General features: G+C 35.1%; 3 protein-coding genes across 3 annotated transcripts; 1 reads left to right on the top strand and 2 right to left on the bottom strand.

Moving 5' to 3' along the window:
• Positions 1 to 5,653: 5,653 nt before the first annotated feature.
• LOC113347968 (probable polygalacturonase At3g15720) lies at positions 5,654 to 11,549 on the bottom strand. The gene is made up of 10 exons (XM_026591659.1): positions 11,508 to 11,549; positions 10,319 to 10,474; positions 10,091 to 10,228; positions 9,833 to 10,006; positions 9,700 to 9,750; positions 9,391 to 9,598; positions 9,196 to 9,277; positions 6,285 to 6,393; positions 5,969 to 6,085; positions 5,654 to 5,881 (listed from the first exon to the last, which is right to left on the bottom strand). Exons 1-10 carry the CDS (start codon positions 11,547 to 11,549, stop codon positions 5,654 to 5,656), a joined length of 1,305 nt encoding a protein of 434 aa, XP_026447444.1.
• A 5,707-nt stretch (positions 11,550 to 17,256) lies between these two features.
• Positions 17,257 to 18,405, top strand: LOC113347950. The gene has a single exon (XM_026591643.1). The coding sequence runs from the start codon at positions 17,257 to 17,259 to the stop codon at positions 18,403 to 18,405; it is 1,149 nt and encodes a 382-aa protein (XP_026447428.1).
• A 5,213-nt stretch (positions 18,406 to 23,618) lies between these two features.
• On the bottom strand, positions 23,619 to 26,789 carry LOC113294950 (4-hydroxy-tetrahydrodipicolinate reductase 1, chloroplastic-like). Its single transcript, XM_026543320.1, has 8 exons — positions 26,416 to 26,789; positions 25,621 to 25,858; positions 25,171 to 25,304; positions 24,989 to 25,063; positions 24,730 to 24,831; positions 24,451 to 24,560; positions 24,263 to 24,350; positions 23,619 to 24,177 (listed from the first exon to the last, which is right to left on the bottom strand). Exons 1-8 carry the CDS (start codon positions 26,698 to 26,700, stop codon positions 24,109 to 24,111), a joined length of 1,101 nt encoding a protein of 366 aa, XP_026399105.1. The 5' UTR covers positions 26,701 to 26,789; the 3' UTR covers positions 23,619 to 24,108.
• Positions 26,790 to 27,359: the final 570 nt, after the last annotated feature.

Here is a 27,359-nt window from a genome sequence, read left to right as displayed (position 1 = left end):
GCAGACACCCATTGGTCAAGAATTAACGAAATGCTGCTATAGTGCTAGGTATGATTCTCCAGCATTGTATATTGATGATGTTAAATAATTTGGAAATGCAACATCATCGGCCACTAAGAAGGTTGTGCAGTGCCATGAATCAGTAACTATATTAATTTGCATAGAGATCAAGTAAAATAACCTTTTGTATTTTTATTTTTTTAATACGTAATGTTTTATATAAATTATTGCTTCGGGAGTTTTCACACTAGTCATATATATATATATAGAAGTTGTATAATTTAAATTCAAACATCTGAAACATTAATTTTATTTTGCCAATTTTGTTTTTACTATTTTCTTAGGGAAATATGCGAGTTAGGCTGAAACACACTTTTTTAACACCCAACATTGACACCTAAAAAGCTCACGCAGTTGTAGAAGCAAGCGTGATAGAATGAAGAACTAAAATAAATAATTTTAATTAGAGTCGTCGGATCAAAACATAGAAGAGCAAGGTTAATTAAAGAAGAGTCACCGTGACACATACCACTGAAAGTGTGAACAAAATCTGCTATAACATGATGTCTCCCCGCTTCGTGTGTTGATTACATTATACATTTAAGCAAGGAATTCAGATGTCTAAATGAAACTTCAAAATAATTGATTTGGATAATTATTAGTAAAGTCAAAATAAATTAAAATTTAAAGAATATCCAAGTTATAAGATAAAAAGTTAAATTAGGGTTGCAATCATATTATTGTTAACTATAAAGAAGGAAGAAGCTTTAAAATAGGTGCTAGGCTATTAGTAAGAAAGTTGGATGTAACAAAACATCATGGGGAGATATAACCATGATACTCCACTTTCCATGATAAATGAAGACATGTTCCAAAAATTCTGGATATTCCAATCCGTAATTTTATCCGAACTTGGCTTGAAAAACTTAGCAAAGAGTTTGTCAGGTCCCAAATTCCACGGATAACTTATTAAAAAAAACATCTTTGTATTTTATTTTTATTTTGTCTCTAACTGGATTCTCTCATTTGTTAACGCAAACTACAATACTATGTATGAGTGTATATTGATTGGCATATTAGAACCCGAATCCAGGTTCCAAATATCTAATTAAGGAACAATGAAAAGAAATATTTTAGTACAACATGAATATGATTACTATACCAGAATAGATGCTGGAATAAAATTATAGCAAAAATATGAAATAAAATAAAATGAAAACAAGTAAATCTTATAGTAACCTCAACAGAGGTGGAGCTTTAATAGTAAGGTGTGACTTATTATTATTATTTTTTTAAAATTATAGCGATAATTTGTTCAGAAATTTATTAAATTGATAATTTTGTTGAATGTATTATGTTGGATTTTTTTTATCTTCTACAAATGCCACAAAAATATTTGTAGACTTCGATATGCCAGAAGTTGTGGACATGAGAAAAATGTGTTGTTTAACCAAAACTAAGAGGTGTATTGTAAAGCCTTTGTATATGTTTTATATTTAGAAGAATGACTAATGATAGTGTCTAACTAAATGGGTGTGCAAATTAAATACTTGCCAACAATAATTATCAATAGTAAACGGGATTTTTTTTTTTTGTATAAGGGTTCAACATGATATTATATATGACTTAACCGAAGTGCACTCCTAGGCATGAAAAACTTAAGTTAAATGAAATGGTGTATCACGTGATATTATATATGACTTGTAGATTTAGAATATTTGTGCAAAGGTGATGGTTTGATTGTGACACTTTATGATTAACTATTTTAAACTGGAAAATTTAGTTTTATAGGTACAAACTAGAGTTGAAAGTACATGGATATTTTAGGATGAAAACAATAATTGTTATAAAAACAGTTATATTCGGTAATAATGCGAGGGTTTTTGAAATCACGGGAATTGATATTTTAACTTAAAGGAGAGGCATTGAATGGCAACCTACACAAATGCACACCCTACTTTACTAGCAAATATGTGCCATCAACTAAAAAATTAATTGTAGGATAACCTCGCAAAGAATGTAGTTTAAATAACTGAATAATATTCGGGTACATAAGTTTCACTGTGCAACATATATATCACCTCGACCGTTATCTAAAGGATAAATATAACTTCGATATGATACAAAAAGTAAGAAGATTACATCGGAGTCAATAATTAATGAAATGATACAATGTTAGGTCAGATTCTATGATGTTTATATACTAATGATATTCAAATTAATAAATGCAACATCATAAGCCATAAACACCAATCAAATTTGAAAAGAAAGTTTTGCAGTATCATGAACCACTAAATCTGTTGAAATTTATAAACATGATTTCCATATAGATCAAGTAAGACAAATTTTGTTTTTCTAATTTATACATAACATATCGTATACTATATTACTCTTCGTATTTCGGTTCACATTGTAATCATACATGTAGAAGATGTTCAAAATGTATAGAACAATAGTTATACTTATTGAATTTGATTTTTACTATTTGCTTAGGTAAATATCGCGGAACGAAAAATCACTATTTATGCTGAAAAACACACTTTCATTATACGTAGCAACGATACCAAAAGATCACATGCAATTAGTAAAAGCAAGAGAAATAAAATGAGAACTGAGGAAATAAATCTAGATAGAAACGTCGGCATCAGTTATTCAAACTTACGCAAAGCACGTGATAGAGAGGGTACTTAGAGAAATAATTATCTTTGATCCCACCATTTAAAGTGTTAACAAAATCTACCTTGACATAATGTCCCTCACGCCGTGCATTGATATATTACATATTTAACAGATGATTCAAATTGTGTAGAGTCTATAAGATTCTTAAATGGAAATGAGTGCCATAACTATGAACAAACTTTGAACAAATAATAATTTAAAAATTATCCAAGCCATAACATTAAACTTAAAATTAAAATGTCAATCATATTACTATTCACATAAAGAAGAAGAAGCACTTAAAAAGGTGATAGGTTTTTAGTAAGAAATATGGATATAATAAAAATTAAGGAGGAAGTAACCATGTCAAAATTTACGATTGCCACTTTCAATTCAATGGTGAATTAAGACTTTCTCCAAAAAATATAAGGTTGCATTTCAAAGATGGTACAATACAACCATAAAAGGTGGATCATGATAAGATTCCAATTTATAAATCCATCCCAACTAAGCTAGAATAACTTAACAAAAGAATTGGTGACGTTGCTCATCACATGGTAATTTATCAAAAAAAAAGTAGTTGTATTTTATTTCTTATTATGTCTTCGACTGGATTCTCTCAACTAATTAGTTTAACTACAATACTATGTATTAAATGTGATGGCGTATTGGTGGGAAAACCAGAATCTCAACTCAAGTGCCAAGCAACCAATCAATTAGGCTCACATTTACATCTTAACTAAATCATATATTTTATGCTAACAAAGTCTACCGTACTGTACTTTCGAAGTAAAGCACTGGCAATTTAATTTTTCATGCACATGATCCAAAGCACTTTTGTTGCGTATCATTCTCTAGATATACTGAAATATGTTTTGTAGAGAAAAAGGTCACCTTATTTGTTTCTCTCCCATCGTTATCATGCTTACGTACTAGCTAGACTAATGTATGGTTGCCAACATGGATCCATGTGTTCTTTTGATTTCTCTCTTTCGGTCCTCAGTAACAATGATTGATTCTAAAACTAAACAGGGATAAATATTGATTAAATTAAATCAAGTGATTGATATTTTTTCGTCAAGATATATATTTGCTGGAACTGTATGTATAAATGTAAACTGATTCCATTAATACTGATGTTAGCAGGTGTAAACTGATATTATAAAAGTATGGATACCACCAACGTAAAATACAAAAAATGCCACCAACGTGGGAGACATTTTGTTAATGCAAGAGAACACAGAAACACAAATTGAAAAACGATATACAATATCTAAATTAGACAAATATTGCAATGATATTACATTTGATCAATTCTTAGCATAGGAAGACACTAAAGACATCAACAAGAAAGATAATAATTCAATACCAGAAAATTTGAGTGTGACAATAAAATGCTTGAAGATGATTTAATGAATAATGAGTTCAAAGAAGATGTAAGAATCTGATAATGTGCGTCATGAAAAACAACTAAAGAAACGTATCGACAACACTAAAAAGGTAAACAATTTATGTTTTCTAAATATTGTTTTGAAAAAAAAATATACTTTAATAAAAATACAAAGAAGTGATTTCAATCGTAAGAAAACAAGTAACTGAGCAGTTTACTCAAATTGGCTGGCATTTGGCACTTTTTAGTGGTGGTTACACTCGAACAGTGGAGTTGGATTCATGCTCTCCTGAAGAGAATTCTCCGAGAGGTAACGATCGATAATAGATTCAGGATGTATGAAAGAAAAAGGTTTTCCAGCAGGCGAAAACACGATAATGGCGATCTCAACACCACAAAGGGTATAAAGTTCATGAGCCTTCACTTATAGTGTTTCTGGGTCAGTTGCAAAGCATCTGATCAGGGGCCAATCTAAAGCATGTGGAAATAGCTTAGTCCCAATATATTTAAGTGTCTACTCATTAGTGAATGAGTTACACAACTTTTGGTAAGATGTTGAACCTTATTTGGATAAGACAGGATCCAGATTATTAACATTTGCTCGACTATAAGATCTTTCAAGGGGGTTGAATCAAGTTTTAGGAGTTCCACAATCTGCTTTGTAAATGGTGGAAGAATGTCTATTCGAGACTTTGTTTCAGAAGATGACTGTTTACATGTTAATAGATAAGGTGAAGGTAAAAATCTTCTGCTGGATAGCCCTTTATGCCTGTGAACCATTTGCACTCAAGTGTCATTATCCTAAACCCATTACAGAGAATGTATATTAAGTTGCGTTTTTCTAAATCATGGATCTGAAGAGAAAGGAAAAAAAATGGAGAATATATCTATGAGTATGAAAGAAAACTAAGAACACGACAAAACGTATGTTGTTAAAATTAAAAGAACATATACATCGAAATACAATGTCAACGTGGATGGAATCGGGGTTCAAAAAAAATAGTTGAAATCCCACACTTCAAACAGTTAAATGGAATATTTCAAGGACAAGATGCATAAAAAAATCCGAACAGTGGCTGACATGGTGAAATGTATATGTGAAGATCATATGTACAAGAAGATAGAGTTACATAAATGTCAAAAATACGAGCTTCAAAAATTTAATTTTCACAATTTTGTTGTATGATTCACATACAAGATTCACGTACTAAGCCCTAAAAGAGTTGACCTAATTTGAGCATTTTTGTTCTGTATCATTCTCTAAGTATATTGAAATATGTTATATAGAGAAAAATTACACTTTATTTGTTGATCTCTCATCGTTATCTCCATCACATACTAAACTAAACTAATTTAGAATTTCCAACATGAATCCATCTGTCCTTTTGACTTATCTATTTCTGTCTCCAGTAACGATGATTGATTTAAAACTAATTAGGGATAAATTTGGAATATAATTCACTAAGTGGATATTCAGTCCCGATGTGATCTTTTTTAATATATTTACACTTATAAAACTATAATGAGAGTTATTAATGAAATAAGATACATGAAAACTTTGGAGCCAATGTGGCGTTGATAACACAAAATATTAAAAGAATTATATCATTGTAGACAAGGAACATGCGGAGACGTATCGGTCTCCTCTCCTAGAACATTCATGCAGTAAGATGAGGCTGTGGCTTCAGATTTTATCGTTTCTATATCAATTTGGTCCATGATGATGTTTGTGCAAGCAACAGTTTTACTACAGTTCAAACTTATAACTATGATATTTGTCGAAGATCCTCGAATTCCATTAAACATTACATCACTAATTTTAACAGCAGACGGCTGCAAAAACGAACATAATCAATTAGTACAGGTTTTTGTATAATGTAAATATTTTATGAAATTCCTCGAAAAACTTATTGAACTTACATATTCAGTGCAGTGATGACCTCCATTGCAGTAGTATTGATCAATGACAATAGGATGATGTACTCGTTCAAGCTCAATTTGTTCAAATAATATGTCTTTTGCACATCCAGAGCCTCCCTGGAAAAACAACATTCCAATGCATAATTATTATCGAATACCAATTTGCACGAGGTCACCAAAATCTAAATAAAAAAACCCATCATTGTTATGACTGTACTGGTACCCTCAAAGAAGTCAAGGAACTATACTTCATAAAACTATTATGATCACTTAGAAGTTTTAGAGTAATTGCTAAGAAAGTGTATTGTACTCTCACCTGCCATGTCTTGATCCTTGCTCCGTTAAGAGTATCTGTAAAATTACAATTTTGAACACGCACTCTTTCTACTTCTTCAGTAACTCCGTTGGCTCCTAAACTTCCAATGCTGCATAAAATCATTGATTTCAACTTATAATTAAGATTAATAAGAATAAACTGAACTAAGTAAACTGATGAATTAAACATGCAATTTAGTTACTATTACCAATTTAGTTACTATTACTTCTTTTTTTTATATATACAAAGAAATTTTCATTAACGAATCACCAATGCAATTGTTAGGAAAACAGTGAGCTTCCTATCTTTGGGCCTTTTTCCCATTGAGTGGGTTTCCTAATATGGGCCATATAGAATTTAGGAAAGAGTTTAGTTTCCTAGTTGGAGACTAATACTTGGTGGCCAATTTTGTGTTCTCTATATATAGGAGTAGATTTGTAGGTTTGTAGAAATCCAACCTAGAAGAGTGGTAAATCCTTATGCTTAGGGTTTTGGTCTCTTTGTTAGGGAGGATTGTGTGCTACCGTGAAGGTCAATATCGGTGTGAGAGAAAAACTTTTAGAGAGAGGATTTTGGTATTCTAGTGTTTAGGGTTTGGGTCTTTGCCCTAAACCTAGTTTCTAGTAATTCCATGTTTCTCATCTGTTACTAGCAGCGGTAAAGACAATGTAGAAGAGAAGACATGAGGCTGGTTTGAGGAATGGTTAGAGAATTGATTACTATGGTTTCTTCGATGGTGTTATCGGGTATGTCTTGTTAACTCTTTGGGTCTTGTCTTGGGTTGCGGAAAGAGCATGTGATGGTCTTTGTTTTAATGGAAGTTTTTTCTGGTGGTGTTGGTCGTGGATGTAGCCTGTAAATGTGAACCACGTATATCTTGTGTTGTGGTTGTGTGCTTCTTTATCTTCCGCCTCTTTCTTATTATTTCTCCCATATAGTTGGTTCATATCACCAATTGCCCTTTGTGATCCTGATTTCCGCTGCGCTCGGGGTGCCAATTTTCCCAACAATTGGTATCAGAGCCAAGGACGAGATGGTGTGATTTAACCTGGAATTGAACAATGGTTTGTTGTTCGGGTGGAGAAATCTGTTTTGAAGATAAGGTTTCAACCGGTGTTACTAAAAAAAGGATTTGTGATGTGATTTACAAATCGAAGAGGTTCAACTTGGTAGAAGTTTATGTTCTTCGTTCTGGTTTTATGATGTAGTACGGGATGCAAAATATGGCCGAATGAAGTGGAATATATATTTACTTTTGGAAGAGTGTTAGTAATCATACACTATAAAGAATGGGTTACAAAGTTTGAAGAAAGGATGGGGCTGTGAAGTCTCATGTAGAAGCAAGTCCAATAACGCTTCGAAGTTATGCACGAGATGTTATAGATTTATGTTCTTAAGTCTATGTTAAAGTATTCTTGATGGCTTGCATATAATATCAAGAATGTGCCCGATCTCGGAAGCATGTACCACGATAATATATATGGGCATTCACACGGTATATATTCTGAGCGAGCATGTTTTGTGTGATGGTGGTAAAAGTATGTCAGATTAGTGATGGCTTTGGTAATTTCTCAAAGGTTGAAGCATGTTAATCACAGTGGAGATATCTGATGGTCTGTTTCAGATACACGGTAATCATGACATGTGATGGAGTATGATATTGAAGCTAATTTTTCCTTTCTGGATTAGAGTTCAATATGTAGTTAGCTTGCTGGTTAGGTGGAGCTAATGGTGATTCTTCTAGATGGTTCTCTTGGTGATCAATGGTGGAGTCTGTGCAAGGATGCGTTGATAGTGATTGAAGATGTTCATGGTGTTTGTGAAGCATGGCCAGTTTCACAAGTGTTCTTCATGAAGAAGATGTTTTGAATATTTTTTTTCCAGTATCATGGTGTTTTTGATCGAAGAGATGGTTCTATGAAGATGGAAGTTCGGATTTGAGCTTCGAAAGTAATTCTACGGGAATATAGAGATGGTGAATAACTTTGGTGGAAGATGAAGGTAATTTCCTGTGATCGTCTCATGCTTGAAAGTATGATCCGAGGTGGAGATTGTTAGGAAAACCGTGAGTTTCCTATCTTTGGGCCTTTTCCCCATTGAGTGAGTTTCCTAATATGGGCCATATAGAATTTAGGAAAGAGTTTAGTTTCCTAGTTGGAGACTAATACTTGGTGCCCAAGTTTGTTTTCTCTATATATAGGAGTAGATTTTTGTAGGTTTGTAGAAATCCAACCTAGAAGAGTGGTAAATCCTTGTGCTTAGGGTTTTGGTCTCTTTGTTAGGGAGGATCGTGTGCTACCGTGAAGGTCAATATCGGTGTGAGAGAAAAACTTTTAGAGAGAGGATTTTGGTATTCTAGTGTTCAGGGTTTGGGGATTTTCCCTAAACCTAGTTTCTAGTAATTCCATGTTTCTCCTCTGTTACTAGCAGCGGTGAAGACAGTGTAGAAGAAAAGACATGAGGCTGGTTTGAGGAATGGTTAGAGAATTGATTACTATGGTTTCTTCGATGGTGTTATCGGGTATGTCTTGTTAACTCTTTGGGTCTTTTCTTGGGTTGCGGAAAGAGCATATGATGGTCTCTGTTTTAATGGAAGTTTTTTCTGGTGGTGTTGGCCGTGGATGTAGCCTGTAAAGGTGAACCACATATATCTTGTGTTGTGGTTGTGTGCTTCTTTATCTTCTGTCTCTTTCTTATTATTTCTCCCATATTTGATTCATATCACCAATTGCCCTTTGTGATCCTGATTTCCACTGCGCTCGGGGTGCCATTTTTCCCAACAACAATTTGGGATAGAATTGGACCATTCTCAACTAAATTCTTCGGTTCTCCAACCTTTGACAAAATATCAGCTACCTTATTTCATTCTTTTTGTTACTATTACTTGTCGAATATTTTTGCGCTCACATACCTTATGCCGTGTCCGGGGCCACATGCCACATTAGTGATATTGATATCAGAGCATCCGCCATTGATTGCCACACAATCATCACCTACAAATTCATACATCACTTTGGTTACTCGAAACCAAAAAAAAAAAAATTGTTCAAACACAACAAAAATTACAAGAAATATTAAGAAAAGAATCCGCAAGATGAAAAATTACCAGTTCCGATGTTAGAGTGTTCGATTCGAATATTTGTCGAGTGGCTAATGTCAATACCATCAGTATTAGGACTGTCCTTGGGAGCTTTTATGGTGATACCAGAGACAGTTACGTTCCTACAATCAGTTAACGAGATGTGGTTTCTCTGGCTATTCACATGTTTCAACCCTCTAATCTCAACTCCATCGCATCCAGACATTTTTAGTGCCTACATCGGTCAGGAAGGGAAAGGAATAAATAGGGTAGCCTTCATTCGCATTTGATTAACGTGTTTTTCTTTTCTGTGTGATTATATATGTTGTTGCTTACCGTTGGCCTATCGCAGGCGTCTTGAAAATGATAAAACAATAAACTCATCAGCTAGACAAGTTAAAGCAAAAATATTCGTTAGTAAAAATAAATGTACTAGCATAAAAAGAAGAAGACGAAGAGTAATAATTACATTAGCATTGTCGAGAAAACAGTCTCCGTGCTCCCACCAATCTGAACCTTGACCATCAATTACACTTAAATTAGACCCAGTAATCACGAGACCATTCACTTGACTGAATTGAATCCAATAATCTATCGGTCCAACCCAAGAACGTTTTGTAGGTGCAAGAATTTTCCCTGAAACCTGTAGTTACCATCAAACGATATGAACACTTGAATACCACTTACCATTACGGTATAGATTGATGGTGAAGAATACTTGTTTTACCTGCACGTGTGGATTTGCAGACTTGCAAGGGCTTTCAAAGCTTATGCGATACAACAAAAACGTCACTCCTTCTGGTATGACCATGGTTGGAGAGTCCGCGGTTGCTTCACACATTTGGCGCCATGCGTCTAGGAATGCCTGTTTAATTGGCGATAACCACATTAATTGGCAGGTACGTTTATGGAAATAACATGTATTTATTAATATGGATATACAGTATGAACATACTTGGGTATCGTCCTTTCGGCCATTTCCAGGGGCACCAGAATCCATGACATTGAAGACAGCATCGTCCGGCTTCTTAAAGTCAGATCTACTACCAAGGATCCCTTCTCCTTGCACTATGCTTAGTAAACATATCATCAAAACAGTGCATAGAAGCCCCTGAATAAGATAAAAAGTATGAAACTGAGAAAATACAGTCCAATTTTTCTACTATGATTATAATAGTGTGAAGATTTTATGTTACGACTTTTCTTCTGTGAAGGCTATCTCCACAGCTTCTCCAGTGTTAAAAGGTCTGGAACCCTCACATTTTAAGAAGTATTATTATGTACTTGTATTATGTAGACGCCTCAAGATGAAGAAAAAACAAGTTTTGGAAGAACATATAATTATGTAGACGCCTCAAGAAAAAACTAAAGAAATTATATCGAAAATGCTTAACTAAAACCAAGGAATTCGCAAGATTATGATTTCACTGTAGATATCGCATCAACAGCTACACAGGAACAAAAAAAAAAAGTTTGCACACAAAGAAAAGAAAAGACATTTTGAAAGATTTTCTCACCATCGATGAATAGTGTATACAGATTACAAAGAAACGAACGTGTTTAGACTGATTTTGTTTGTTGTGTGTTAAGCAGTGTTATATATAGAGATAAGATTTAGTACTAGGATAAGAAGAAGATCTACGAGAAAAGGAGAGTATTAATTTGCATTTATATATATGGTCTATCTTTGATTTATCTGTAATTCGGAAGAATTTAATCTAATTTAACGAGATACATGTATATTGCCACTTAGTGTGTATATGGTATACTTGTAATGTTCATATTTAAAAGTTCAAACCCCGCCAGCGTTCAAATTTGAAAATTTAATCCTAATTTAATTATTCTAGATCCATATTATAAATGTTCAATGGATGTGTACCCATACAATAATATCATCTTGATCTCATGACCATCAATGCGCTTCTTCGGACATTCTTGTCTGATTATGTTCACTGTAACCATATTAGGAAACTAACAAAAAATATTTGACGGTTAATAAAACGCACAAAGGTTTGGAGTTTCGAATTTCAACGAGTACATACTAATTAATGAACGAGTCGCTTTTTTGAAGGAGGAGGATTCATTAGAAGACCTGTGAAGAGAACTCATGAGAGTAATGAAAGGGCTACGCTTTGTTTGTAGACCTCATGGAGCATGAAAGAGCTGCTTTGTGAAAGAGAACTCATGGGAGTTACTGGATTGGCCACTTCGACCTTAAGGAACAATGAACGGTTTGGAGGGGGAACAACATACCAAGAGTTATACACAAGGCAATACTGGATTATGTAAACAGTCAAACCTCTATTGCTAAAGTCAAACGCGATTTTGGGGCGATTTTAGGGTTCCTGCAATTTCTTCTCCGACATCTCCTATGGAAAGATGCAGTCTTCTCCTTCGACTAAAACACCTCTAGTGGTTTCCTCCAAACCCCTAGAGGTTTCTCTATTGGGGGATGGTAATCGTTCGTCATCAAATGGTACTAACTTGGTTACTAATACCTTTATTCCACCGGGATTTGAAGACTTTCCCTCTTCTGGATCACATACTTCTCAAGCTTCATGGTCATCACTGTTTGATAAGAAGAAAGTACCAGATCTATCAGCTGATATGGAATTCTATATGTATCCTGTGATTGATGGGAAGAAATCAATGGATATCCCATATGAAGTTTTCAACGAAGATATTCGTCATTGTGAATACAAGGTCATCGGAGCTTTCGTTGGTCGACGACTTCCCTTCAATTGGGTTCGCAATGCTGTTAATAGGGCTTGGAAGCCTAAAGGTAACCTCCAAATGACTATTCATGGTGAAAGTATGTTCATATTTGATTTTCAATCAGCTGATGATAGAACTAGAGCCTTAGAAGTAGGTTCTATGTTTATCTCTAATAGATTATTCATTGTTAAACCTTGGTCAAAGAAAGTAGAACATGAAATTGCCGAATTAAAATTTGTTCCAGTTTGGATGAATTTTAGAAATGTTCCAGTGTTCATGTGGAACAACTAGGGATTGAGTACGATTGCAAGCTTTATAGGTAAACCTCTCATGATGGACACTCAAACTTTAAATAAAACTAGAATGGGTTTATGCAAGGATTTGTGTAGAGGTGGATGTTGAATGTGAATTTCCTGATTCTTTCACTTTCACTTTAGGTGGGAAGGACAAAGTTGAAATTAAGATGGAATATTCATGGAAACCCCCTAAGTTTAGTGAGTGTGCTGTGTTTGGTCATGTTTTAGCTCACTGCCCAAAAAAAATTTAATCTCATCAGAAGGTAGTACAAAAGTGGGTACCAAAGAAACAAATAACTAGTGATCAACAAACTACTTCTATGAGTTGCGAACTCATTTATTGTTTTTTAGTCAATATCAGATGACCAAAGTCAAAGGCGATTTTGGGGTTAGTTTTTTTCCTCTTTTCTCTGTATCTCCTCTGACGAGATGCAAGCTTCTTCTTCTTCTTCTTCTTCTTCTTTACCTCTGGTGGATTCCTCCAATCCATCAGGGGTTTCTCGTATGGGGGATCTAAGTTCTAGTGGCGATTTGGGTGTGAATCTTGTAGTTCCTCTGGGATTTGAGAAACTTCCACCTGCTGTTTTAATGGTTTCTCCTCCTGTGTGGACTTCTTTGTTTGATAAGGAAAAAGCAGTTGTTATTTCTTATGATATGGAATTCTATTCGTATCCTGTGGATGGGAAGAAAACTATGGATATTCCTTATGGAGTTTTCGATGAAGATATTCGGCAATGTGAAGACAAGGTAATTGGAGCTTTTTTGGGTAGAAGATTGCCTTTCAATTGGGTTCGTAGCGCTGTGAATTGAGCTTGGAAACCAAAAGGTGAGATTAAAATGACTATTCATGGTGAAAGTATGTTTATCTTTGAATTCAATTCTACAGAGGATAGAATTAAATCTTTGGAAATGGGTTCAATGTTTATCTATAACAGATTGTTTATTATTAAACCATGGTCAAGAATGGTTGAGAAGGAAATTGCAGAATTGAAATTCATTCCAGTATGGATGAATTTTAGAAATGTTCCTTTATTCATGTGGAACAATAAGGGATTGAGTATGATTGCTAGTTATCTTGGAAAACCACTTATGATGGATACTCGAACTCTAAATAAAACTAGAATGAGTTATGCCAGAATTTGTGTGGAAGTAGATGTCAATTGTGAGTTTCCAGATTCTTTCACTTTTACTCTAGGTGGTAAGGATACTGTTGAAATAAAAATGGATTATTCTTGGAAACCTCCAAAATGTAGTGAGTGTGCAGTATTTGGTCATGTTAATTCAAATTGCCCCAAACATGTAAAACTAGTTCAGAAAGTAGTTCAAAAATGGGTCAAGAAGCAGAATGTAAACACCACAGCTGAAGATGGTTGGATTTTAAAAACTAGAAATGGTGTTAAGGCAAATGTGCAATAATCTAGTGGTCAAGTTAATGTGGATTCTCAAGTTGTTCTTGAAGTTGAACCAATGGATTCTGATCAAGGACATAGTCAAGAACATAATCATATTTTGCAGGAGGTAAACATAAGGAAAGACAATAGTGTAAATGAGCTTATTTCTTCTAATCCTTTTTTCATTTTCGATAAGGGTTTGGATAATTTACAAGAACACCTATCTGAACAAAATAAGGAGAATTTTCAAGATGTTATTCAAGTTTCTCAGCAGAGATCAAATGTACATGAATCTTCTAATACTGGCTCAAAAGCTCATTTTCAAAAGAGAGGTAGTCTTGCACCACCAGCTATTAACCTCTTCCCTAAGATTGCAGATTTGAAGAAATCTGCTAGAGGTTCTGTTTCTCTCCCTTTAAATTTTAAATGATGTTCAACACTGGATGTTGGAACATCAGGGGATTAATGACCCTTTGAAACAGTTATAAGTAAAACATCTTATTAGGAATAATAACCTCCCTCTAATTGGTCTTGTAGAAACTCATGTTCAAGTTTGTAATAAAGTAAGAATAAGGAATAATATCAACCCCTCTTGGTGTTTTTTGGATAATGATACATTGTTTTGGTAGAATTTGGGTGGGCTGGGACCCAAATAAAATTCAAGTGAATGTTCTTCAGATGTATTCTCAAGCTATTTTCTTAGAAGTTTCTTCATCCAGGCTTAATTTCATTGCAACTTTTATATATGGGGTGAACTACTACATTACTAGGAACTAACTCTGGGATATGATTTCTTCTTTTGTTGATTCTAATAACAAGCCATGGGTGCTCCTATGAGACTTTAATTCCATTATGTATCCTTCTGATAAAGTGGGAGGGTCTCAAATTATGCCATATCAGTATGAGGGTTTTACCAGATGCAGTCAGATGTCTGAACTCTTGGATCTTTCTTTCACTGGCTGCTTCTACACTTGGACAAACTGCCAACAAGATGGTGTTATTATCAGATCAAAGTTGGATAGAGCTATGGTGAATCTGGAGTGGATTCAACAGTTTCAATTGTCTAAAGCAGAGTTCCTCTTACCAGGTATCTCTGATCATTCCCCTGTTATAGTATCTATTTGTGAAGATAGAAAGCATGGCCCCCCTCCCTTTAGGTTCTATAACTATATGTCTGAGGAAGAAGATTTTCTTGATGTGGTTAGAACTGGTTGGAACTTGCCAGTCAGGGGAAACCCTATGATTGTTTTGGTAAATAAAATGAATAATGTTAAGCATGAACTCATAAAGTGAAGGAAAATTAGATTTAAAGCTATTTCTGAACAAGTTAGATTAGCTAAGGAAGACATGGACTCTGCCCAATTGCTTCTTCAGTCTCACCCTCTTGATCAAGATCTTGCTAGAAGAGAAAGAGATTATGTTGCCGAGTATGTAAAGTTAGCTAAGTATGAGGAATCTGCCCTTAAACAAAAATCCAGAGTAAAATGGTTAAATTTAGGAGATGCAAATAATTCCTTTTTTCATAATTCTCTCAAAGACAGAAGATCCAGAAATAACATTTTGTTTCTTTATAATAGTGAAAATATTAAAGTCACTGAGGATAAGGATATTGCAAATGAATGTGTCTCTTATTATTCTAAGTTGTTTAGTAGTGAGCTTGAGGATACTGGAAATGATGATTGCTTAAATTTAAGGTTTGAGACCTATATTAAACAAGATGAAGTGGTTGATCTTATAAAGACAATAACTAGAGAGGAAGTGGTTACTGCTCCTAACTCTATTGATTCTAGTAAGTCACCTGGGCCAGATGGATTCTCAAGCCATTTTTTCAAGATTAGCTGGTCTATTGTTGGTGATGCTTTGGTTGCAGTTGTTCAAAATTATTTCAATAAATCTAAGCTCTTAAAAGAGGTAAATAGCACTTTTATCACTTTAATTGCTAAAAACAAGAATCCTTTAGCTGTTTCAGATTATAGGCCTATATCTTGTTGTAATGTAATTTACAAATGCATTACTAAAATTATCTCTCTTAGAATGAAGAAAATCTTAGGGGGTCTAATTAGCCAAAACCACTCAGCCTTTATTTCTGGCAGAAGTATTCAAGATAATATTATGTTGGCTCATCAATTGATGAGGAATTATCACAGATCTAGAGGGTCCCCTAGGTGTGCTCTTAAAATTGACTTGAGAAAGGCTTATGACATTGTCAAATGGTCTGCTATCTTTTATGTTTTAAAGCAAATGGGATTCCCAAATATTTTTATCAATTGGATTTCTTTATGTATCACCTATGCAAAGTTTTCAGTGATATTGAATGGGTCTCCATATGGTTTCTTTGGTGCTAAGAGAGGACTCAGGCAAGGATGTCCAATTTATCCATATTTGTTTGTGCTGGCTATGGAGATGTTAAGTGCTACTCTCCTCGATCAGGTGAAATTACAGAATTTTGGTTTCCACCCAAGATGCAAACTTACAAGCCTCACATATTTATCTTTTGATGATGATGTCATGTTGTTCTTTAACGGTACTGCTTCAGCTGCTTCTAGTGTTAAAAATGCTTTGAATGAGTTTATGTATTGTACTGGTCTTGAATTAAACAACCAAAAAACTTCTTTATTCTTTTCTGCAATTGAAGATGACACTCTTAATCAAATTCTCAATATTCTGGATTGCTCAGTGGGGGAACTGCCAGTTAGATACTTTGGCATTCCTCTCCTCTAGGTTATCTTATAGAGATTGTTTGCCATTATTAGAGAGAGTGGATGCTAGACTTATTTCTAGAAAGCCAAAATTTTTATCATACCCAGGAAGAGCTCTTCTAATTAAATTTGTTTTGAGTGGCATGCTCTTCTTATGGTTCTCTTGTTTTATTCTGCCTAAAAGAATTATTAAGGAGCTAAACTCAAAGTTTAAAAGGTTTCTTTGGTCTGGTGCTAAAATGAAGAAGAGCTATAATCCTATCAGTTGGACATACTTGTCCCATGCTTATAAGGAAGGTAGCCTTGGAGTTAAAAGTTTGGAGTATACACATGTTGCTGCTAATTTAAGGCACATATGAAATTTAATCTCTGGGAAGGACACAATATGGACAAATTGGGTAAAAGTTAACCTCATTAAACAGCATGACTTCTGGACAATGAGTGTCCCTCAAGATTGTTCTTGGTGCTGGAGGAGAATTCTGGAGCATAGAGACCTAGCAAAGAAACATATTGGTATCATGTTAGGTGATGGTTCCTCTACTAGCTTCCTACATGATGACTGGCATTCTGAAGGCAGACTAGTGGATTGGGTGGATTCAAATACTTTGGAGACAATTGGAGCTACTGATTCTACAACAATTGCTGAGTTTATTTTTAATGGACAGTGGAATTTTCCTTTTTATATGGAAGAAAATGTTCAAGATATGGTGCAGCAAATCACTACTGCAGAGTTTAATATTCAGGAGAATGACCAATTTTTTCTGAAAATCTAGTATTACAGGCCAGTTTTCAATGAAGCATACTTACCTTGCTATTTCTGATCATTTTCCTTCCCCTCCATGGAATTCTCTTGTTTGGTTTAAAAAACATATTCCCAGACATTCATTCATTTCTTGGCTTGCTTTTCATAGAAGATTAAAAACTAGAAGTAAATTGTTATCTTGGGGTACTATATCAGATGCTTCTTGTGTCTTATGTGGAGATGAAATGGAGACTGAAGACCATATTTTTCATGACTGTATCTTTTCTTCTGGTATTTGGAATGGGCTTTTACTAAAATTAGGTTCCATTAGAGCTCTTGCTAATTCTTGGGAGGAGGAAATCAGGTGGTGTACTCAGCACTTAACAGGCGATGATTGTGTTGCTGTAATTAAAAGGCTAGTGTTTAATGCTTTTATCTATCACATCTCGAGAGAAAGAAATAATAGAATTTTTAGATCTTCTTTTAACTATCAAGATCAAGTCAGTTTGCTCATTGTTCAAGATGTGAGATTTAAATTGTCAGACTCTAAATGCAAGGAAGAGGATAACTTAAATGTTATGTGGTTTATGAGCAGATGGAGAGTGAACTGTATTTTTGTTCAACCAGAAACTATTGATTGTACTTGGCTAGCTCCTGACCCTGATGAAGTCATGATTAATACTGATGGTTCAAAGTATGATGATGCTGGGAGTTTTGGTGTTATTCTTAGAGACCATACTGCTGAGGTGGTTAGTGCTGCTAGTGGAGGCAGTCCTCCTATCTCTGTTTTGGTTCATGAATTACAAGGTGTTGAGCTGGGGTTAAAGATGGCTTTAAGTTTTGAAAAACTGAAAGTGCACATTGCTTCTGATTCCATGGCAGTTTATAATCTGCTTACAAACCCTGAACCTGAACCACCATGGAATGTTTTACAAATATGGAGAAGAATAAAGCATTTGAGGAAGAAGTTTAGTTCTTGGAAGGTAACTCACTATTACAGGGAAACAAATAAATTTGTTGATCATCTTGCAGGGTTATATCTTGGTGATACTTGGGTGGAGATTCGTCCAGAAGATTTCTCTCCTGACTTTAGAGAAATTTTGGCTGCTGACAAGGCTCAGAAAATTTACCATAGGCGTAGCAGAAGATTTTTTTTTGTTTTCCTTTCTGTTTTTTGTTGTTGGTTTGGGTCTCCTTAACCCGGCGGGCCTTGTCAAAAAAACAAACTACTTCTATGGATGAGGATGGTTGGATTACAAAGACTAAAAAAGGTGGGAAACATGCTTCTACTGATATTGAAATTCTTGATAGGGAAAGTTCTCCCCATCCAACAGTTGTTCATATGGAACTTGAACAAGAAATGCCCACTATCCTAAAGAAGGTTACCAAAGAAAAAATGAGTAAAGTAAATGGAGCTCTTCAGTCTAATCCTTTTTTTCTCTTGGACAAAGGTATGGAAATTCCCCTTGATCTATTAATTCAGAATAAAGAAAATATTCAAGGCTTGTTACAGAATCCTCAACAAAGCTCCTCTTGATTGGGTCCTTCTAGTTCTGGCTCAAGAGCTCATTTTCAGAGGAGAGAAGTCCTTGCTCCCCCAGCAATCAACTTATTTCCAAAGATTGCAGACTTAAAGAAGTCTGCTAGAGGTACCATTTCTCTCCCTAAATTAAGATGATGTTCAACATGGGATGTTGGAACATAAGGGGGCTTAATGACCCTTTGAAGCAATTAAAAGTTAAGCATTTGATTAGGTCTAATAATTTGTCTCTTTTTGGTATTGTTGAAACTCATGTTCAAGTTCCTAATAAAGTGAGAATAAGAAATAACTTAAACCCTTCTTGGAATTTTATAGATAATGATAGTAGTGACAGTGTTGGTAGAATATGGGTAGAATGGAATCCTGCTATTGTCCAAGTTACCTTAAGTCATCATACTTCTCAAGTTGTTTTTGTGGATGTCTCTACTGCTTCTTCCTTGAATTTTGTGGCTGCTTTTGTGTATGGTGACAACTATTATCTTAATAGGAATGATCTCTGGGATTCTTTGTCTGCTTTTGCTTCTTTCAATAATAAGCCTTGGGTAATTTTAGGAGATTTTAATTCTATTCTTAATCCTTCTAAGAAAGTTGGAGGATCTGCTATTCTACCTTGTCATTATGAAGCCTTTTCAAGATGCATTCAACAATCTTTCTTGTTAGATCTTCCTTATTCAGCTTGTTTTTACACATGAACCAACTGTCAGCAAGATGGTACAATTATAAGATCTAAATTGGACAGAGTAGTGGTTAATATGGAGTGTATTTCTCAGTTCCAACTTTCTAAAGCAGAGTTCCTTCTACCAGGTATTTCTGATCACTCTCCAAGCGTGGTGTTTGTTTTTACTAATCGGGTTCATGGTCCTCCTCCTTTCAAGTTTTTCAATTACTTGACGGATGAACCTGACTTCATGGATTTAGTTAATAATGTTTGGAATCTACCAGTTAATGGAAATCCTATGTATGTTCTTGTAACTAAGCTTAAACTTGTGAAAAATCGTATTATCCCTTGGAAAAAAGTTAAGTTTAGAAATGTCTCGGAGAAAGTTTTATTAGCTAAAGAGAAAATGCATGATGCTCAAGCCCAATTGCAGTCGTGTCCTCTAGATATTGACTTAGCTAGAAGAGAAAGAGAGTATCTTGTTGCATATGTAAAGTTAGCTAAATTTGAAGAATCTGCAAAGAAACAACAATCCAGAATTAAGTGGCTAGATCTTGGTGACTCTAATACTTATTTTTTTTCATAATTCTATTAAAGAGAGAAGGTCAAGAAATGACATTTTGTCTCTTAGTGATGATAATAATGTTACTATGACTGAGGATAAGGAGATAGCCAAAGTTTGTATTGATTACTACTCTGATCTCTTTAAATGTGATGATAATTCTTCTGATATCTCTGCTTCTTCTATGAGTCTGTGCTTTAACTCCTGTATCCAACAAGATGATGTTGTTGATTTGATAAAACCTGTGACTAGAGAAGAAGTGGTCTTAGCCTTAAACTCTATTGGTTCTAGCAAGGCCCCAGGTCCTGATGGCTTTTCTAGTCATTTTTTTAAAGCTTGCTGGAATATTGTGGGAGATGATTTTGTTGCAGTTGTCCAGAATTTCTTTACTAAATAAAAGCTTCCCAAAGAAATAAATAGTACTTTTATAACCTTGATTGCCAAAAAGAAGAATCCAACTGTTGTTTCTGATTTTAGACCTATCTCCTGCTGCAATGTAGTTTATAAGTGCATAACTAAGATATTGTCTAATAGAATGAAGACTATTCTAAGGGGTTTGATAAGCCAAAATCAGTCATCTTTTATCTCAGGGAGATCTATCCAAGACAATATTATGGTGGCTCATGAGCTAGTGAGAAATTATCATAGATCTTCAAATTCTCCCAGATGTGCATTGAAGATATATTTGAGAAAAGCTTATGATACTGTTAAATGGGAAGCTATTTTTTATGTTCTACAGCAAATGGGCTTTCCCAGTATGTTTATTCAGTGGATCAAACTGTGTATATCTACCTCAAAGTTCTCCATTATTATAAATGGATCTCCTTATGGTTTCTTTGGAGATTCTAGAGGTCTCAGAAAAGGTTTTCCCATCTCTCCTTATTTATTTGTTCTTGCTATGGAAATGTTAAGTGCTTTTCTTTTATGACAGGTCCAACTTCAAAACTTTGATTTTCATCCAAGATGCAAGCTGACAAGTCTCACCCACTTATGTTTTGCTGATGATGTCATGATCTTCTTCAAAGGTACTACCTCAGCTGCTTCTAGTCTTAATACTGCTTTATCTGAGTTTAGCACTTGCACTGGTCTAGAAATGAACAAACAAAAAACTTTTCTTTTTTCTGCTACTGTGAAGGATGATATTCTAGACAAGATTATTCAAATATTGGAGTGTTCCAAGGGTGAGTTGCCTGTTAAATACCTTGGTATACCTTTAATCTCTACTAGATTGTCCTACAATGATTGTATTCCTTTGTTAGAAAAAGTTGATGCTAGGATTTTATCTTGGAAGTCTATATTTCTTGCATACCCTGGCAGAGGTTTACTCATTAAAGCAGTCTTAAGTGGAATGTTATACTTTTGGTTTTCCTGCTTTGTTCTTTCTAAAAGAGTAATTAAGGAACTCAATACTAAATTCAAAAGATTCTTACGGACTGGTCCTGATATGAAGAAGGTTTATAATCCCATAAGTTGGGCTAATGCTTGTCATGCTTATGAAGAAGGAGGCCTAGGAATAAAGGATCCTGAAGTCACTAATATTGCAGCTAATTTAACACACATTTGGGATCTGGTTTCGGGTAAAGATACTATATGAACAACTTGGGTTAAGGCTAATCTTATCAAAAACCAAGATTTTTGGACTATGGTGTTGGAGAAGAATCCTTGACTTCAAGGAGTTGGCAAAACAATAGATAGGAGTGGTGCTTGGAGATGGATATAACACTAACTTCTTGCATGATAACTGGCACCCAAAAGGTAAACTGATTGATTGGGTGGATGTTGCTGCTATTGATTCTATTGGAGATAATGATAATATGATGGTAGCTGACTTCATCTCTGAAGATAAATGGGACTTTCCTGACTTCATGGAAGAGGAAATGCAGACTGTGGTGAAACAAATCTCTGTTGCTGAGTTTAATACTCTTGAAGCAAATCAACTGGTTTGGAAACCTAGCAGCATAGGTGAGTTCTCTATGAAATCAACTTACCTATCTATTTCTTCCCATAATCCTTCTCCTTTTTGGAAAGATTTAGTATGGTTTAAGAACCACATTCCTAGACAATCTTTTATATCTTGGCTGGCCTTTCACAAAAGATTAAAGACCAGAAGCAAATTGTTTAAATAGGGAATGATAAATGATTCTTCTTGCATTCTGTGTAATGGGACTGAAGAGACAGAAGATCATCTTTTCCATGATTGTGCTTTCTCTGTTGGAATTTGGAAGGGATTTATCTTGAAGCTAGGTTATGTCAGAGATGTACTTCAAAGTTGGGATGAGGAACTAGCTTGGTGTGATCAAAATTTTACAAATTCAGGCTGCATTTCTACTATTAAAAAGTTGGTCTTAAATGGCTTCATCTATCATATTTGGACTGAAAGAAACCAAAGGATCTTTAAAGCTCAATACAATTCTCAAGATCAAATTAGTATGCTTGTGGTCCAGGATGTTATAATGAAGACTTCTGCTTCAAAACTAAAGGTTGATGATAACCTAAATAACAGGTGGTTTATGAATAGATGGAGTGTGGATTGCCTTTTTGTTATGCCTGAAACTATTGATTGCATTTGGTTAGCTCCCACTGAAGATGAGGTGATGATTAACATTGATGGATCTCTGTCTGAAGACTCTGGAGGTTTTGGTGCAGTTATTAGAGATCATACTACAGAAGTTTTAACTGCAGCAAATGGTGGAAGCTTGCCTATGTCTGTTCTTGCTCATGAACTTCAAGGTGCTGAATTAGGATTGAATCTGGTTGTTCATAAGAACTTGTTGAATGTTCACATGGCTACTGACTCAATGGTCGTGTACAACCTTTTCACAAATCCAAATGATGTTCCCCCTTGGACTGTGCTGCAACTGTGGAGAAGAATCAAAAAGCTTCATAATAGAATGCTTTCTTGGAAAATTTCGCATTGTTACAGGGAAACTAACAGGGCTGCTCACAATTTAGCTAGTCATCATCCTTCTAGCAGCTTGGTGGAGGTTCGATCTGAGGACTTCTCTCCTGATTTCAGAGAAATCTTGGCAGCTGATAAGGCGAGAAAGATTTACCACAGAAGGAAGAGGATAGTTGAATAACTCCTCCCTGTCTGTCCTGTTTTGTTTGTTTTAGTTTCTAGTTTGTTTTCTTTTCCCTTTATTTTGGTTTGGGTCTCCTTAACCAACGGAATGTATCAAAAAAAACAAAAAAAAAAAACAACAACATACCAAGAGTTAAACAACCGTGGGGAACTCAATAACTTTATGGGATGAGGATGGTGTTTGGGCTGGAAATTGCACTCTAAAGCTGCTACGTTAACTAGTTGGATGTCTGCGTCCAAAGTTATGATAAGTAGCTAGGACAGTATCCTGACTGGATGATAGTATGTACATTATGAATTTTGTATTGATTAATATGCTGCAGCAAGGAAACAGTAGAAGAGTTCGAACTCAAAATTATGCCATCTGCAATTATGATAAAGAAAAAAATATCATCTTGATCTCAGTAAAAGAGTTCAAACTTAAAACTATGCCATCTGCAATTACGATAAAGAAAAAATATCAGCGCAAAAAAATAGGCAGATAAACAAACAAATCCGGTATCATGTAGTACCAACCTTGGATTACATTTTGGTTCAAAAGCAGGGTAGGACTTAAGAGAAGTAATTCTGTACGAAACAATAAGGTACCAGGATTGTATATGAAAGCCTACGTAATAGTGTAGCAAAATTCCACATAACAGCGACGAATACAAAGTTTACAAACACCAGTAGGGCATAGAGTCACTGAGAAACCACTTGAACAAAACTTTGTTACAGACTCAATGGGACTCAACTCAAAGACAAAAGTACGTAACACATTAAAAATCAAACTGGTATTCGCTTTCTGCAATGATCTTTCCACGTGAAATTCATTACTGAACAAATGTTCTAATTAAGACCTTGTGACACGAACTCTGAAGACGAGTAGGAGCAGTGCAATGAAATTCATATCACAAGCCTTCTGAACCCATTTTAAAAAGATGAATCATGTCATACAAAGATCTAATAAGAAACAAAACAGAGTACCAAACTTCATCTACCTGATTATTATAAATTAACATCCACAAGTACAACAAAAATGTTTCATAAAAAGGGGTAAAAATTTACGATTCACCAACCACTATCGCATGTTACCCTCACGTAAGACATCAATCATGTTGTAAATATGCTTGCCAGCCTTGGAGCGAACCTACAACAAAAGTGCAAGGGTCAAAATTCTATATCACAAGAAAGTTGACACAACTGTGTAGGAAGAGACCTATTTCTTAGCATACCTTCTTAGCCAGGAAAAGGGCAGCATCTATAGTACCCTCGGCATATATGGATCTTCCACAAACGTTGTGTTGGAACTCAAATGAAACCCTATACACATGCCATAAGTAGTTTAAAGCTTGTTAGATGTTTATATCCACTTAAGAGCTTCAGCATAAAAATACAGTATGTATGTGGACGAGACAATTACGTTTGGTCAGGCGATGTTAGATGATACATATGGAAAGCGTGACCTAATAAGTGCTCCTCTGGTACACCCACCATCTCCACTTGTTGTTTGGGGTCCCGTATTTGTTGTATCTGTTAGAGAAAGTATTAACTTATCAAAATAAGATTATTGAAAGCATTAACTGCAAAAACTTTGTTTAAGAATTTTTTATCACTAAGAAAAGTAAGCAACGCAAGCAGAACCACGGACAAGTACTCAATATAGGTATTAACTTTGATACAAGAAAATACATTAGGCTACCTGATCCACTTCATAAGATATCCCTAGCTTTTGGAAACACTTGATAACATCCTTGGCTGTTCCAGATGTGTCCAACTTGCTTGCTTGATGAGACTCCATTACCTAGGAAAACATGCAAGTGTAAGACACTCGGATATCATTCAAAATAAGTAGTTTGATGAACAAGATGGATTAAGAAAAAATAGAAGGTCGGGAATATAAAGATAGTACACATTGGAATCACAGAGAAAATAGCAATTTTTCAAGAACAAGATTGGACCTGTAAAGAGTAGCCAGAGAAAGCCCCAGGAAACTGCTCTGCCATGATATCCATGGCTGCAATAAATGCAACAACCTATCCATATAAACAGCATTAGTTCAAAAGAAATCACAGATGTACATTTTAAGTGAAAATGAACCAGTAACTGAAAATTTGAAACAAAGAAACATTTAAGGGATCACCTGCTTCCCCATTTGTGGTGAGATTACGGCATAAACTTGTGAATCTTCTACAGTCTTGTACAAAAGTTCCCTGTCTCCACCAGTAGTTCCCATTACAAAGGGAACTCCAACTTTGGAATAAAGCTCAGCATTAGCTGCAATATAATCAACGTCTCGGACATGTAATCAACCACATAAATAGTCTTTTCTCTCTACAAATTAATTTAATCATGTCTAATCAGTTTTCCATCATTTTATGCCTGAGTTTCTAATCAGGCTTACTTTAGATTCTGTTGAATTGTATAGTTATCCATCCTATTGGATGTCGGGCTTCAGCCATTGTTTGGAGGCCGTTAAGTTGTAAATTGACACTTTTTCTTATAGACTGATCTGTTTAGATTCTTATAGACTGATCTGTTTAGCAAAAAAGAGAAAGAAATATACCCTACAAAGGTTTCAAAAATTATCTACCATTGACAGCAGCAGGGACTGTGAAGTCAATGACAATCATATCAGGGTTTTCTTCGAACAAAGAAGCAAGAAGACTTTCTCTTCCAGTCGGACCATGTACATGAACCTCTTTGCCACCTACTTCCACAATTTGCCCAGCCTCTGATTCACTACCAAATGATACAGGAACCACATGGAGACCTGCAGAAACTCCTGCGTCTATTATTGCTTTCCCCATCTTTCCAGTACAGCCGTTTACCTACAAAAACACATTACCAAGAGAAAAAGTATGATATGGATACAGTAAGTTCCAAATACATAAACAGAACTTTGTTTGTGAATCAGATAAAAATCTGATATGAACCTATAGAACCGACCCAAAAGGAAGGCCCGAACAGAAAGTAAGTGTGGCTTAGTGTAATGCTCAAATGATTGTCTAGAACCCAAATCCAATAGCAGTATGACCTCAAACTAACATAATTCAGAAGAAATAAAAGGATAATTTGTAGCTAAGAATTTCAAACATATAAGTCATTGCCAGCAAAAAAAAACTAAGAAGTTTCCAATTGGAATCCATAGATTCTGTAATAATTTATGAATCAGAGAGGTACCGGTACGAATCTATAACATTCAGATAATCACATGATTTAGGGAATTGGAGGAAAAACAGAAAACCCTAAACCCCGACCCTTTAGTTACCAAGTATGGGATGCATATAAATGAACATAACAAACTAATGCAGCCTTAAAACCAACAATAACAGTCAAAGAAGCCCCATTATAAAGTTTACACAATTTAGGGAGCTTAGGGTTTTACCATGATTGGGAATGCATGGTTCTCCGGGACTGGCGACATTGAAGAAGAAGAAGAAGAAGCAGCAATGGGTTTATCAATTTGTTGAGTAGCTGTTATTGTGATGGGTTTTCTATTATTGGCAATGGAAGAAGAAGTAGAAAAGGGTTTAATGAGAGAGAGTTTACAAGGTCGGCCACTGATGGATCGAGAGAAATGAAGATTTGAACAGAAGAGATTCTGTTGTTGGTCACTCTTGCCCATAAAGAAGATAGATGTTGATGGAGCTTTAAGAACTGATGAACCCATTACTCTGATTATTAAGGAAAACAAAGAGCAAAGAAGAAGTAGCAGTTCTGCTTCTAAGTTTCAGACTTTGTTTTAGGATTACAGCCAGTGTCTCCGGCAAATCTAATTTAACAAAGAAAAGAAAAAGAAAAAAGGTAACCGGGTAGGTACGGGCCCATCAGCTGATCCACCCTACCGGGTCATACACTCGCCTCTTATCCTACACGGATGCTACATACATACTAGAAAGAATTCTTTAAAGACGTAATATGGTTTTGAGGGAATCTTTTTGTATTTGTTCTTTTCCTGTAACTTGCTATCTAGGCTACAACAAGGTATCTTGAACAACCTTGCATCACCTTTCTCAAAGATAGCATCCACTATCTAGAGACTGATCCAAGTTCAGCCTCGTGAAGACGCTGTCAAATGAGGGATTTGGGGGTAAGCAAAAGTTTGCAACTTCATTTACAGGTGAATCTAAATTTAAGGACTGTTATTCAGAAGCAAGAATAGTATTATTCCTTGTAGACCACTGCCACCACGAGAAAGCAGTCAGTTGATTGATTACTACTGCAAGGTTCTACACAAGCTAGGAACTCAAGCAAACATAGACAGTCTTCCCAAAACAGCAAAAATTCTTATATTCCAAGTAAATATAAAGCATACCTGTTTGCCAAAGG

The sequence above is a fragment of the Papaver somniferum genome, chromosome 1 (assembly GCF_003573695.1).
Source record: "Papaver somniferum cultivar HN1 chromosome 1, ASM357369v1, whole genome shotgun sequence".
Taxonomy (NCBI): Eukaryota; Viridiplantae; Streptophyta; class Magnoliopsida; order Ranunculales; family Papaveraceae; genus Papaver; species Papaver somniferum.
This window is presented reverse-complemented; position numbering and strand designations above follow the sequence as displayed.

Coding starts and splice junctions, on each gene's coding strand:
- LOC113294950 (XM_026543320.1), bottom strand. CDS start 26,700: ATGGGTTCATCAGTTCTTAAAGCTCCATCAACATCTATCTTCTTTATG. Junction 25,859..26,415: donor ACCATGCATTCCCAATCATG/GTAAAACCCTAA, acceptor GTGTTTTTGTAG/GTAAACGGCTGTACTGGAAA. Junction 25,305..25,620: donor AGTCCCTGCTGCTGTCAATG/GTAGATAATTTT, acceptor ATTATATTGCAG/CTAATGCTGAGCTTTATTCC.
- LOC113347968 (XM_026591659.1), bottom strand. CDS start 11,549: ATGAGTTCTCTTTCACAAAGCAGCTCTTTCATGCTCCATGAG. Junction 10,475..11,507: donor GCTCTTTCATGCTCCATGAG/GTCTACAAACAA, acceptor TATCTTATTCAG/GGGCTTCTATGCACTGTTTT. Junction 9,278..9,390: donor ACACTCTAACATCGGAACTG/GTAATTTTTCAT, acceptor ATGAATTTGTAG/GTGATGATTGTGTGGCAATC.
- LOC113347950 (XM_026591643.1), top strand. CDS start 17,257: ATGAAGCATACTTACCTTGCTATTTCTGATCATTTTCCTTCCCCTCCA.